Here is a 15,939-nt window from a genome sequence, read left to right as displayed (position 1 = left end):
TTCTGTGTCACATAATATTCTCCAATATGCGATCACACGACAACATGACAGCCGATGATCTCATTAAAGTAATCAGAAAGATGTTCGTGTGTTTAAGCACGCACTAACTACTGGATGATGAAGCTAATTGCTACAATTGAGACCTATCTACTACGGCTGATCCGAATAATGTGTAATTTCCTCAACATATTACACCCATTACGCGACACGAGTCATTTACTGAATATTAGTCATTTTTCCTATGGCTCTCCTCAGCTGTCCATAGATGTTTTGTCCGCTAGAGGGCGGTGAGACCAGCACGTGCCAACGTCAGTGATGCGTACACGAAATGTGATGACGTAATTAATACGGTGGTCATTGACAGTTCGCAACATCAGTGGCGAATGAACCGTTTCGTTTGTTGGATATCTCCATACGTGTGTATAATTACACTCCATACGTGTGTATAATTACACTCCATACGTGTGTATAATTACTGTGATCCACCGTTTTGCTGAGTTGACGACGGATGTTTGACCATTTTCCACCTGTAGTGTGTTGTCAGACGTAGGTTAGTCCTCGACCCCCGTTTACAAACACCTCCAGTCCCTTAAGGCGCTGCAATTCGCTGTCCAACCCTTGGGCACGCCAGGAACCTATGATTGTGGGTTCGAATCCCGGTTCGCCCCGATTATGTTTCTAGGTTTGTCAGCACCATACCCGTGCTCGTGTGTTTCACCCAAGTGGTAAACGTCAGGAACCTGCATCACTTTGGGCTTTCCTCCCACATTAAGCTGGCACGCCGTGATATAACCGGAATACTGTTCAAAGCGGCGTTAAACCCAGTTCACTCTCTCACACACTACAACCAACATTTCAATTCAAATCAGTACAACATATCTTACAATCGTTAATAAGTTCATCGGCAATCAGTATAGTCGATACTTCTAAATATCCTATTTCGCTACATCCAGGGTCGTGTCTCGTCTTGTGGACATCAGTAAATCTCGTGTTTGATGATGTTGTGGCGACGGAATTCTGTGTGTCGACTTTGAAACCTTTCCCAGTAGACAAGAATGCTGTTAAGTTTTATGGAGCTACTAAAAGTATTCATTAATACCAAGGCTACAAACACAAGGAATGAACTTCACACATTCGGCTCGTGTGGAATCGAACCCAGGTCTTCGGCTGGATGAACGAGCGCCTTATCTACTGGGCTATCATATCGCCCCGTTTTTGACGGACAAAGTACAGACACATCATCAAGGATCATTCCAAGATATTTGTCCGTTTTTGTATTTTTCACTAAAGATTGCATTGGCCAGAAATTCCCACGAAAAAAAAAATGTTATAAAAATAACCACCGCATCCGTCGCGTTTAAAAACTATGGGAACTACTCGTCATGTTTTGGTTTGGAAATGTATCTACGAAATACCAACATGTTAGAGGCCAGTCGGTATATCCTACTTTCATGACTCATCGGAAATTACCCCCAGCTTATGGTCGACGACGGTGGGGCAATACCTCGGCATGTTGGTCAACTACACCGAAACAACGACAGTCTGTCCGGGGGTGGGGTAGACTAACATCTAGTCTATGAAATGAACATGTTTCACAGAAAAAACAGTTGTTAAAGTATAGTTATGAAATATAATAAAAAGGGGCCCAGAGACTTTCGTCATTTTCAGATACTGCAGTAATCTAGACTTGCCAAACATTATAGACTTGCATGGGCGGTATTGGATATATTTGTTTCAGAGTCTGTATGACAGGGGGAGGGGCTACATTCCACTGAGTTTTACTGTTTTTTTTACTGTTTTATCTGAAACCATAAAAATGTTTTGTTGCGGAAACTAAAATATACCAAAAGTAATAGAAAAAGGGGGGGGGGGGGGGCAAATGGAATGAAACTTCTTTTATTAGGTTACTTATAATTTCATGTTCTAATATTGGTTTGAATACTGAAGGAAAGAAACGCAAAGAAATCATAAAAATTTGTGTTCTTTTAAAACTTAAATAATACCCCGAAAATTCAAAACGGTGTTATTGGACGTTGAAACCCTATTGATGCACGTGTAGCACGAATGATATAATCTCTTGAAAATAGAAAAGAATGATACTTTATGATTGTATTCATACATATAAAAAGTCAGCCACGTATTACATGGAAACGTACACATTAAAATATGTTTTAGTCATCGTGACCCTGACATGTTAAGTGTACACTGATGTAGCAATGTTTTTAAGGGGATTCGAAAAGTATTTGTAAAATGAAATAAGAAATTAAAATTTCCTGTGTTAATTAATTTTAGGGTCGCATCCAATATGGTAATGAGGGGAGCGTAATGACGAAGAGACGAAAGCACAGGTTTCACCCCTAACAGCGTGTGATTTCATAAATAAATTTCGCAACAAAAATAGATTGATAAATTGTTTAATCCAACAATTGCGAATTCAAATGTGCCTTATCCGACGTGTTTTATTAGGCTAAGGGCTTGTAAATGATCATTGAAATCAAAATTAATGTGCTCTCATTAAGTCCGTCTCCACTCTGCCATGCGGGTAGCTTAAATGGCAGCACGAATAAGGCGGCAAATAGTTAGAACTTGACTTCTGTGATCAGCTGTAGTTTCGTGTTATCACACAAATTATCATTGTCCAGTTTAAGTGGCTAATTTCAATAGGATGTGCCACACACTTCAGCCGCTGTCAATCAAGGAGGTACAGGGTCGGGGAGCATGTCAAAGGTTGTTCGTTGCAATCATTACTCATCTGCAGATGGGAAATTTGTTGGGAGACATTTTGACCAGTTAAATGACTCCTATCTTTAAATACTCCAAGACGAGCCAAAGACACGGCTTCCCTGCCCGTCGCTCGACCTTGTGACGTCACGCCGCGATCTGCGCGTGCTACTGATGTGTTACAATTGTCACCTGGCCAGCATGGCGCATATTTCTCCCGTAATTACCATCAAGATTCTATTTTTGTCTTTATTTGCAGAATCTCAGTTGTTATGGCGTCGGTATTTATTTAAGCTAGCATGTCAAACAGTTAGACAGCCTCGCTCTGATATTGAAGAACCCACTTCCGTCGTGACGAAATTGTAATTGAGCACTTTGGTACCAATTAAGATCTATTGTCATTCTTCGGGCGACTGGCTTCAATTGCGCTAATAGACGTTTATTACAGCCAATGATTTCTCCCCTGCTATTAGAGTGATATATAAATGGTAAGGTGGACAGTTGATGGAACTTCCTAGTTGTTGTCTATTGCAGGGGGACTCCGGAGTTAGCAGTGCTGGTAGCAGCACAGAAGCTTGTTAATTTCAAAATGGACATGTCGCCACCTGACACGCAAACGTCCAACGACGACTCACACGCAGGTAAGTAATTTTTTAAAAGCTTGATTAAAGTTATTGAAATTTTAAATGTAGTGGGTGGTATTTCTTTATTTTATTTTGTCTCAATTTGAAAAGGATGTGAAAATAATTATCTTTAATACGTTTAATTAATTAAATTAGCAATTACTGAAATTATCATTTCTTACATTTCTCAACATATTTGATTTTAGCAATTAATAGAAATTTGAATTAATGATGACATGTATTATAAAAAAAAATATCTCTAAATCATTGAATGATCTTTATTCAATAAATATCCCTTTTTGCATATTTTCCAAATGGCATGAATGCCGAGTGTTTCATTTTTACACAATTATTAATAAATTTACCGTTGTAAAAGTTGCTTTCCTTCGTGCTGAATATTCGGTAATTTGAATATAAGTGACAAATATCTATCTTCAGACTGTTCAGTATAAAAAGGTTAATTGTAAATTAGATGTTGTAAGTCCTTGTAATGTGCACTAAGACCATACACGTATGTAATTGGTACAGTTGACCCTCATTAATCCGGACTTGAGTGCGTTTGTCAATTACGTATATGTTTTTAGTAAACACAAGTTTGATTCAAAGTATGCAAGTCACTAACAGCTGTAGTTGCAAGAATTGTGTTTTCTATAACAACGACCCAGTTCAGAAAGTTATCAATATTTTTTGTATGTATCATTTGACAATAATGGAAAGACGTTATGACCTTCAGTTATGTTGTCCTCAACGTAAAAACACTCAACTTTCACTCGTCCCGTGAAATGATAATGTGAGGGAAATGTTAATGGCATCCTATACTGGAACAACCATCGTGGCATATTAGTCACGTAATTAAATCTTAAACTGTCAATTATATAAACATGGTAATACGTTTCTGATGAATTACAGCAGGAAATAATCACTCTGTTTATGTGTCTGTCTGTCTGTGTCTAAGTCTGACCCTTTGTCTGTCTGTGACTCTGTCTCTCTGTCTGTCTCCCCTTCTCCCTCTCCCTATCTCTCCCCCCTCTCTCTTCCTGTCTCTCTCCCTCTTTCTCTCCCTATCTCTACCCTCTCTCTCTTCCTGTCTTTCTCCCTCTCTCCCCCTCTCTCTACCCGGTCTCTCCCTCTTTCTCCCCTCTCTCTACCCCTCTCTCTACCCCCTTTCTCTACCCTCTCTCTCTTCCTGTCTCTCTCCCTCTTTCTCCCTCTCTCTACCCTGTCTCTCCCTCTTTCTCCATCTCTCTCTCATCCTCTCTCTACCCTCTCTCTCTCTTCCTCTCTCTCCCCTCCAACTCATCTCGCTCTCTCTCTCTCTCTCTCTCCCTCTCTCTCTCTCTCTGCGTCTGTCTCTCTTCCATCTCCCAATCACCCTGGTCCCCTGTTTCTGCACCCCTCCCTATATTTTGGCAATTTCCTTCTTTCCCCAAATCTCCTTCACACCGTGTTCTCCACACAAAGTGTCCACAGCAATATGGCTTCCAATATCATCTGTCGATTTTAATGTCGATCTTTTAAAAGAAAATAGTACATGATATTGGCAACGAAACATTGTAAACGTTTTTGTCTAAATTTCAATGAACAACTTCAAAATTTAAATAACACATTTTAAAATCCATGCTAAACATCTTCGACATCGCAAGCACCAATACTGCTTTTGAAGTCGTCCTCAACACAAAGCAGTAAACACAGTGTTCAAGGGCCCGCCCTCATCACAGATTAGCACAGATTTCCTGAAACCAATACGTAGTATGTTCGCAACAGGATTTGTACTGATATACGTGCATTTTGATTCTCAGAGGTTGAATACTATTACATCTGTTCTGTTTACCAACAGCTTCAGTGCCTTATTTCTTCAACATATATTTACAAATGACGCGTGGTGTCACAGGACAATCTGCTACATCGATCTTGATTTTTTTTCGATAGGGGTTTGTTAACTTAAAATAATATATTTCAACAATGCCCTATTTTTTCCTTATTGCTGTTATTCGCCCAACCAACAGCGTGACAATAATGAAACACACGTGCATGTACAGCAAATTGTTACCTATTAACATAATGTTATTAATATTCTGAACGTAAATAAGAAGGGTTTTTTTAGGTGTGTGTGTGTGGGGGGGGGGGGGGGGGGGGGGACTTTTTGTGTAATTGCGTGCTCAGTCTTTACTACAAATAAAAATATCCCCCCAATTTATTATCCCTAACTTTTTTGTTCAGTATTTTAACATCGGCAACACCCGTATATTCAGATTTCCTCATTAAAATCAATCTACGCCGATCGTTACGTTGAATAAACATACATTAATTAGAGAGTAAATATCATTTTCCATCCGGATGATTAATTATGACGTGATTACTGTTTGTATGCGGGAGCAAATATCAAATGAGGAAATTGTTGACTTTTTTGTCGCACAAGTTTTACGTGTATTGTATTGCATTAAATATTAACAATTATCTAAACGCATTCCCGCAGATGAAGATGTCAACTATATTTGCTCGACCTCAAAATATAAATAATCAGAATTAATTGGCCCACAGTCTGAAAGTGACTACAACGAACGGCGTATTGCACGAATGCTCCAATTGATTTTATCGCGATTTTTGGATAAAACGGAAGCGTTCGTTTATAATGTACACCGTAAAACCAACATTAATACACTGATACGTATTGTGATATGTTTCACAAACACTTCTGGTGTTACAAGGTAACCATTATTATATATGTATTGTCTATATGTATTATACATATATCATGCCAAAGATGGAACAACTAATATAATGTTTGTTATTTAGAGTGAATTATATTAATTTTTCAAAAGGTACCAAACTGACCAGGCTACTTGTAATGAAATCAGCGCAAGCCATCGTTTGTTTGTTTTTTGTTTAACGCCGCACTTAGCAATATTCCAGCAATATGATGGCTGTCTGTAAATAATCGAGTCCGGACCAGACAATCCAGTGACTGATGTCATGAACATCGATCCACGTAATTGGGATACGATGACATGCATCAACCAAGTCAGCGAGCCTGACCACCCGATCCCGTAAGTCACCTCTTACGACAAGCATAGTCGTCTTTTACGGAAAGCATGGGCTGCTGAAGACCTGTTCTACCCCGGATCTTCAAGGGTAGGAAGCCATGGACCTTGCAGGACAGCACAGTTATTATGTGATTATCATACCTGTTAATACCATGCGTGTTAGGGGGGACAATTGGCCGACGAATAATAATTTAGTCTTTCGTATATACTGAACAAAAAAGGTTAGGGCTAATAAATATATTGGGGTATATGTTCATAAATTTGTACAAAAGTACAAAAAAAATGTTCGAAAACATATTCATGATCCCTAGCGTTTTTGTTCAGTATAGTTTACTTCCCACCAAGTTGTGTTATACTACTCAAAAGAAGTTAAAAAACACCCGATTCTTTCATATTACTATAGTCAATCTGTCATACAATCCCTCAAACAAATATATCCAATACAGCGCACGCAAGTCTATAACCGTGGGCAAGTCTAGATTACTGCAGTTTCTGAAAATGAAGAGCCTCTGGGCTTCTTTTTTAAATATAAGTTATTAAGATAATTTTAACAACCTTTCGATGCCTTTCAAAGACTTTAAGTAACAACTTTTTTTCTTTAATATATGTGCATTTCAGAGACCAGACTGTGTTGGTTACCATTGCCGCCACATTATGTTATAAACTAGTTGCAGCATAGGTTCACACCAAACTTCTAAAAATGCTGCATTATATTGGGTGAAGACACTGTCTGATAACCGCCCACTCTCCCTCCCAAGCTGCCAGCACAGTGAGAATAAACCATTATTATTTACATACCTGCATAGCGACTTAACTAAACACTTACTCGAGGATTCAAGATGAGCATTGTCAATTACGATATTTTATTGCTCTAATAAGTAGGAACGACAAAGCTGTCAAAAGGACAAAGATTGTGGCCACGTTTAGATGACATTTAGACCTTTAGCCACACCCCTTTTAAGCCCTTGCCCCGCCCCTATCACCTGCCCTGCGGACAAAGCCGGACAGCTGCCCGTCCAACAGGCTAGGGTAAACACGCACGACAATCACGTGCGCCGCGTGAGTCAAGCGCTCTACTAATGAAGTTCACTTGACATGTGACACGGCTGTGCAATAGACAAGGGTTCTTAATAACATGCGGGTACGTCGTGTTCTGCTCTCGTAATTGTGTGTTGAAACACGGGCACAATGGGACGGGGAAGGATATATAATCTTTAACGCATGATATTGTTTATTAAATGGTTTCATCTTTTGAAAATAAGCCTCATAAGCCCCTTTTAAGGAGTTGATCACAAAAATGCAATTGACTCGCGTTGAGTTCACAGGTTGTGCCGTTCAACATCTTTATTCCTTAAGTTTAGGGCGAAAGGTTTATCAGGTCTTAAAGGTTGCCATTCTACCAAATCAGGTTCGAGTAAAAGAAATAACACTTCTAATCATAATATTTTACACTGAAATGAACGACTTGAATACATTGAAATTGCACATGTATGTCTCAAACCTGAAATGAACTTGTTCTAATAACGTGTCTCTGTGTGAATGGTGTAATAGATTATATTTTATTGGCCAAAAAAGAAAAGTATTTAAACTTAACTTATTTCCGGAGCATGCAATGATTTTCTTCTCAAATGCAACTCCAACAAGATATGTACATGAAAAATGTCTGATAGGAATAAAGAATAACGCAAGGAACACAATCAGATCCATGACTAGCAAATGTGATACATTTATAAAATAAGAGAGTTTATAGAGTCTGCATATAGACTCCCTCTTGATTATAGGAATAAACTACCTACCTGTATTGTACCGAGATAATTCTAATATACGCATCACGGTTACATACGGACCTAAAGTATATTATCTTAATTATACTTAATCGCTGTGGACAATTATCATCGAAAGTGAGATTTTTTGTTTCATTTTGATGAACCGTTAAACGGTTTTACGTTCAAGCGTAAGGTTCGCAGAATATTTCATCAAAACGCAACAATGATTATTTGTCTACATTCTAAAAGATTTACCGCATTTTGAAAAGTTATCCTTGGCAAAAAGGGTCAAAGTGAAAGTATACCGACCCCGTTAGAAAAAGTCGTACAGTAGCAGATAGGAAAACATCGGTGCCTTTTTTTTTACTCGGGGAAACGAATGTCGAACTCGCGAAGATGCCGGTAAGAATTGGTCTTCAGCAACCCACGGGATCGGGTAGTCAGGTTCGATGACTTTGCTTAACGCATGTCATTGTATCCAAATTGCGTAGATCGATGCTCATGATGTCTATCACTGGACTGTCTGGTCTATTATGTATAGACCGCCGTCATATAGCTGGGATATTGCTGAGTGCAGTGTTAAACAACAAACAAACAAACAAACAAACAAAGATAGATTTGTAGATTTAGATGTATTTTAGTTACATACAATAAATATACGCCTGGGACCTTCATTCAGTGATACCGCCTCCGTGGTCTAGTGGGAGAGCGGCAGCGTCATACCAATAGACGTTAAAAGATGGTACTTGTTGTTACCCAGCATCGCGCTCCTAAAACAAGGACTGGTCGGCTCGGAGTCAGTATACTGTGCCTGAGTGGGGTATTCATGTTAAACTGCGGCATAGTATCTAAGTGGGCTAACAAACAAAAAATCGGCATTAGTCCGGACTAGTACAAGCAGACACACACGTACGTGCACGTTTCAACATAAGTGCAATTATCTTGAATGGGACGTTAAACCCTATTTCACCTCACCTCATTCAGTGAGTAACACACACATAGACTGTTTTTGTTTAAACTACTTCACAAAAAATAACAGAAGAGAAGTAACAAAACTGATATACCGCAGAAATATACACGTAATTATCTTTTGAAATATGAACTCGTTTTTTTCGTGAGCTGTGGTTTGACTCTATTTCACCCATGACCACGTGCACGAAATCCACCAAAATGTGTTTTTATAAAATACTTTTGGTACATAACAATTTTACCCTCATTGTTTAAAAGTACACTTAAGAATGGCTCCGTACCGAACATATGTAGCTGATATCAGTTCCATATCTCACTGTCTCTCATTTAAATTCATATACCGTCCAGTCACGAATGCCTTTCCGTAATTTGCAATTATCACCCTATTCATCATTCAATAATGACACTGTTTATGCACTATACTTTCGCTGACATTTCAATTTCAACTTCACCAAGATAATTTCAGCTCATCGCTCCGTCTGCGGAATGATATAATGAAAATGTTAATCACAGTCCCCGAAGCTCTTTGAATGTCAAGGGATAATCTTTTCAAACTTATGAAAAAAATGCAAACATTGAACAATTAACCCTGAAAATGGCAGTGATTTGCTGCATTAAAAACGTGTGAATGACCCATGTGCTTGGTGCTTCGTTCTTGTCAATTTCAAACCCTTCAATCATGAAATGAAATTGACATTTATTATCTAATAGACAATAAGCATGCACGATGACTCATCGGCGAATACAATGAGATCTAAATACGAATCGTGAAATTATTTATGATTGGGTTATTTGAATAATAAATATATCTCTGTTTGTTGAAAATGAATTTTAATGATCCTAACTTGCACAATTTTCTCTAAAATTAGCTGTGCCACATACCACGGGTTATGCGAATTGGCTGTAAGAGGTGGTACGAGTCCTATCATAAAGATAGACGTTTATGACTGCTAATGTTAATACCTAGAGGACACATAATTGTAGGGAGGCATTTAGGAATAGTTCGCGCAGCTAGTTATTTATTCATTATTTTTTTTATTTACGTCCTGTAATAATGCGCCCCTCGAGGAGACAGATAATTATCATTATTCTCAGAATTCACAACTTCCACTACATTTACCTTGTCTTATATATTTGACTTTAACGGTTAATAATAATAATAATAATAATAATGATAATAATAATCATCATCATCATCATCATCATCACCTTCTGGTGCCCCTGCGATTACATCTCATGCACTCTAACATGCTCCAAATTATAATTATTAGAATAATCGAAAATTAATTTTGTATTCGCGAACACCGGGTGTCTTCACTGTTTGATAGGGAATCATAAGCATGTTTAGTCGGAATCGTACAATGGATTCTGCTTCGTTAGTCGCTGTTATTCATGGACTACTTTACGTAACCGGGTCCTGTCAACACAATGTTAGGGGGCTTGAAAGTGTGAAAGATTCCTTGGCGTTGGTCTGCCTTTAATGGCGAGATTTTCTTTGGATCTGGCTGTTCTGGTTTTGGCTTAAACTTAGGATGAATCGACTCTTCGCACAATTCTTTAAAGTGTTTTTCAACCAATGTGGAGAGTGTCACGGAATAGTAGATATAACATGTATAATAATCTGTGGCCCACATGTCATTCACGCGTGTGTTGATGTGTTCTGATGTGTGTTTGATGTTTCAGGGGGAAAGAGTTTTCTTGTCATGCGCACATGGGAGGATTCGAGTGATGACGTCAGACAAGACACAGAGGAAAACAGCAACGATAAAAATCATAATCAGACACCCAAAAAGCCTCGTCACAGGTACGGTTTTACATTTTTATTATTATTATTATGATGATGATGATGATGATGATGATGATTACCACCAATAATATATTTGCAATCATTATCCATTTCCAAGAAACGCAATCCGTATTCTGACCAAGTGGTTTATGGCGCACAGCGAGTTTCGTCTCTTTGATACACCAGGATGCACTTGTTGCGAGCTCGGATTCCAGCTTCGCCCCGATTATTATCTCAAGAGCGTCACACCATTTCCGTGCTGTGTGGTTTTCACCCATCGCGAACTGCACGAGGTTGATCTTCCCTTCCTCATTTAAGCTGACACGCCGTAATCATAATTTTTTTTCGAAGTGGCTTTAAACCCAACTCACTAACTCACTCTGTGTTCTTCTCCAGGACGACTTTCACGCCGTATCAGCTGGAGGAGATGGAGAAGGCGTTCCGCAGAGCCCCTTACCCAGATGTTGTGACGCGGGAGGAGCTCGCGCAGAGACTAGGGCTTCACGAGACTCGCGTACAGGTAAATTTATCTGCCGATCTTTCCTGTCCCTACCGGAAGCAAGACCCCTTTAATTATCCAGGGTATTGCACCTGCCTTTTAATGTAAACAAAACAAGTATTGGCGTCACAATATTCATCACAACGTACGTCCGATTATTAAATTATGAGTGACCTGAGATTCAACCAGGTTTGACAAGATTCAACCAGTTAACCAGTGAGTGAGTGAGTATGGTTTTACGCCGCTTTTAGCAATATTCAAGCAATATCACGGCGGGGGACACCAGTAATGGGCTTCACACATTGTATCCATGTCGGGAATCGAACCCGGATCTTCGGCGTGCCGAGCGAACGCTTTAACCACTCGGCTACCCGACCGCCCCTAGTTATCCAGTGTTAATTAAACATAAATAAAACGCATAAAATACAACGTTACCGGCAAAATACAACATAGATTGCTGGAGTAGAAGAAACGCAACAGCCATGTTTTGCTACAACACACACCTATGAGAGGTTAACAAGTGTTTCACTGCTTAACAAAAGTTTCATTGCATCTTTTCTATTTAATGTTTGTAAAACGACAAGAAAGTTCAAATAACGCGTGGGACAAAGGGAGAAGCAATATCACCACCAAAGTTGCATTGTTCATTCAAAACATTTATATTAACAATCGGAAGTTAAATAGCCCTGACCCACATCAGAATAGATATATACTCTCAATATGAATTATATTCATTATTATGGTTTTATTCATGATTGAATAAATAAATAAAACTAATAAGCTTTAACGATGACGTCACTTGAAGGCCTCTGACCAGAGTCCCACCCCCCACGGATTCAGTAGGTATGGGCAAATTAGGTCAACCGAAGTAGGACGTAAATAAGTTAACGCGTGCTAACATTGGTCAATCAAGGTTAACTTGGGTCATAACTTGGGTCAACGCGGACCGGAGTCAACAGGGGCATCCGGGGTTTTGAAATCGAACACAAGCCCTTTCATAGCAAAATAAGAATTGATTGTTTTACTTCTTGTTTAACACCGCACTCAGCAATATGTCAGCTTTATGACGGCGGTCTGTAAATAATCGAGTCTGGACCAGACAATCCAATGATTGACATCATGAGGATCGATCTACACAATTGGGATACGATGACATGCATCAACCAAGTCAGCGAGCCTGACCACCCGATCCCGTTAGTCGCCTCTTACGACAAGCATAGTCGCCTTTTACGGCAAGCATGGGTTGCTGAAGACCTATTCTAACACTGATCTTCAGTGAGACTGGTAACTCGCGACAGTACGTTACCGACGTTATAACGTCGGCTTTGGTTTGGTTTCGAGTATATCGTTATCACGATAATACACTTTCACATGTATTCTTTGTATCAATTTGGAGGAATGTGAATGATCGACTCGCAACACATATGGGTACATAAATCCATTTTACGCTGTCTTTGCCATAATACACTGAACGCGCCTTACACACTATCCACAATAAGGCCAAACGTTATGTGTCGCTTTCAATAAAAAATATTTCAACTGTAACAAGAACTTTTTTACAAAGTTCTAAACAACGAATTATGAAGAATAAAATAAAGGTTTCGGACAACCGACTTTAATCTTTGTGGCCAAATAGCCGTAAACTTAAAACTGGCGCACTAAAAAAACATATCATTTGTTGTAGATTAAATTTTAATTTAATTTAATTGTTAAACGTTCCAAGAAGGGAATACAAACAAAAAGACTTTATTTGTGGTTATTTTGCAGGTGTGGTTCCAGAACAGACGGGCAAAATGGAGGAAAGGGGTGGCACCAAAGGTCAGCGTGTCCCCGTGTGAAGGTAAATCTTATATGAAGCGTAGCAAAATGAGGTATCATGTGCACATCCATGGTATGACGGCGGTCTGTCCATAATCGAGTCTGGACCAGACAATCCAGGGATGGACATCATGAGCATCGATCTACGCAATGGAGATGCGATGACATGCATCAACAAAGACAGCAAGCCTGACCACCCGATCCCGTTAGTCGCTTCTTAAGACAAGCATGGGTTGCTGAAGACCAATTCTAAACCGGATTTTCACGAGTCTCAGCGTGAAGGAAGATGTTATATATGAGTGGTTTACGGAGGAGTGGCAGTGAGGTGACCATATTCCCCCTGGGGAATCAAGGGTAGAATATCACCCAGCCTTCCAACGGATCCTTTAGGATCCGGTGGTCACAATGTTTGACCTAGTTCATCCTGTGACCAACCGCGTACATCGTTGCTCATACTATCAACCACTGGTTTACCTGTCATCGACACTGCTTAGTGCTTAGGGCTTAGTACACTGAAAGGTCCCACCTCCCCTCAGAAATGATGTTGAAGGTCATCTCCAAACTCTAGGTATTGTAGAATGTCATGCAACCCGGCCTGCGTGGGTTGAGTCAAATACTTCCTCTTGCCTCTTTAAAAGGTCCATCTATAATATGCCAAATTCCTTTAACCATGTGAATGCTCGTGGCGCTATATTATCATTATTATTATTATTATTATTATTATTGTTGTTATTATTAAAACCGGTCAGTAGATCAGCGTGCAGTCCATTGGGGAATATAAAACCCTAGCTGACTTTAGAAGGTTAACAGTCACATTACCATACTACCGGGTATCCACTTACTGCTGGGTTATCAGAGGCATATTTCAAATAAAATCACTTGCCTAAGGTGCCGAAAACGGTCACCCGTCCAAGGACTCTTCGCGACCAACGTTCCTTAACTTCACCTCATGACCATCTGCCACCATGTTTATCCATGCATTAAATCTTGACAAATGGAACCATTATATTTCAACCTTTGCCATTTCAGGCCCTGAAGAAAGAAAATCGATGCCTGTCCCAGTGTCCGACATCCCACCCCTGAGAGACCAACCCCCGTCTGCCTCCCCCTGGAGTCCCTGGACGCTCCCCGGGGGGTACATCTGGTATGCAGGCTGGATGCCGGGGTCCCCGTCCTGCTCATGGTCACCGCCACCAGGGTGCGCTTTACCGGAATCACGTGGTCCCTGTCACATGACCGACCTTCGCGGTGGTCTCAAACTGCCCAGAACGAGGCCAGAAGGTCGGAATCCCCTCGCGTACGTCACGTAGACGTGCTTATCTTGTAAATGTACAATAAGTTATTTAGCAATGGGACAGTGGAATATTAATATAAAGTGCCTTGGGTATGTACGTCGTCCTAGGACTTCGTACGCCATTTTGCATAGTGTGTACATTTTGTAAATTTGTAGATATGTTTTTGATAGGAATGTTTAGTGTTCAATTGTTGTTCATTGATGCAACATTGTAACAGCTGTGCATCGCCGTCTGTGCCTTCAACGTGCCTTATTTGTATGATGTACATACACTGTAAATACACTGATTGTTTTGTTGCTACACAAACACACACTAATACGAAGATTAATATATGACACCGCACTCCCTAGACGCTTTTTAAATGCAAATATCCAGTCAAGTCGTATATATACACGTTCCCCGTGAAGATCCGTGTTAGAGTAGGTCTTCAGCAACTCATGCTTGTCGTAAGAGGCGACTTATGGGATCGGGTGGTCAGGCTGGCTGACTTGGTTGATGCATGTCATCGTATCCCAATTGCCTGTTTTACAGACCGCCGTCATATAGCTAGGAGAGAGAGAGAGAGAGAGAGAGAGAGAGAGAGAGAGAGAGAGAGAAAGAGAGAAAGAGAGAGAGAGAGAGAGAGAGAGAGAGAGAGAGGAGGAAATAATGTTTTGGAATTTTGTATGGGGACTAACTTGTTCAGCTAAATCTGCTAAACCAGACATTTCTTTTATTTAAACTATGAGCCTATATTTCTTTAAAAAAATGTATTTTTGTGGCTCACAATTTCCTTTTTTAACAGTCAGAAGCACCATGATGTTTTTTGACTTATCAGTGTATTTGTAGGTGGTTGTTCAACTCATCCATTCTCAGTCGGTAAACATTTACGACTTGCGTAAAACTTTCTCCAACATTCAATAAATGAGATGCTGGCACAGTCGTCTAAAGCGCCGCAGTTTTCTGTGAACAGTTGGGCCCACACCCTTCAGAGTGCCAGAACTCGTGGGTTCGAATCCAAGATTTGTGCTGAGTATATTTCCGGGTTTGTCAGGGCCATATCAGTGCTCAATGGTTCTCAGACCTGCAATATGTCCGTCTTTCCTACCACATCGCCACCCAATGTAACTGAAATGATCACACTCACTCTGTATCCTGTACTGAAACAGTTCACAGCTACTCACACACAACCACTCAACCCCACCCCCGACACATGCACCACCCAGCCCCACCCACGGGGAATACACACTGTCTAGTCAGTGTCTTGTATGTTCAGTATTCCATGTATGTCTGTGTAATGAACTACCACTTGTACGTGTGTGTGCCTGTGATCAGTGGATTCAATCGTGCCAAATCTCCAGTATTGCCAAACCCTAAAGTGTCTTAGTGATTGTGTAATAAAGATTGTATATACAACCCATCCGGGTGTTGTCTGGTGT

General features: G+C 40.1%; 1 protein-coding gene across 1 annotated transcript; it reads left to right on the top strand.

The window, feature by feature from the left end:
- The first annotated feature begins 3,249 nt into the window (after window positions 1-3,249).
- Window positions 3,250-15,871, top strand: LOC139448054 (retina and anterior neural fold homeobox protein 2-like). Its single transcript, XM_071229559.1, has 5 exons — window positions 3,250-3,362; window positions 10,807-10,927; window positions 11,306-11,429; window positions 13,176-13,248; window positions 14,256-15,871. The coding sequence occupies exons 1-5, from the start codon at window positions 3,311-3,313 to the stop codon at window positions 14,534-14,536; spliced, it is 651 nt and encodes a 216-aa protein (XP_071085660.1). The 5' UTR covers window positions 3,250-3,310; the 3' UTR covers window positions 14,537-15,871.
- The last annotated feature ends 68 nt before the right edge of the window (window positions 15,872-15,939 follow it).

The sequence above is a fragment of the Haliotis cracherodii genome, unplaced genomic scaffold (assembly GCF_022045235.1).
Source record: "Haliotis cracherodii isolate W230 unplaced genomic scaffold, xgHalCrac1.p SCAF_7, whole genome shotgun sequence".
Taxonomy (NCBI): domain Eukaryota; kingdom Metazoa; phylum Mollusca; class Gastropoda; order Lepetellida; family Haliotidae; genus Haliotis; species Haliotis cracherodii.
Note: the sequence above shows the minus strand (reverse complement) of the source record. Positions and strands in the feature narration are given on the sequence as shown.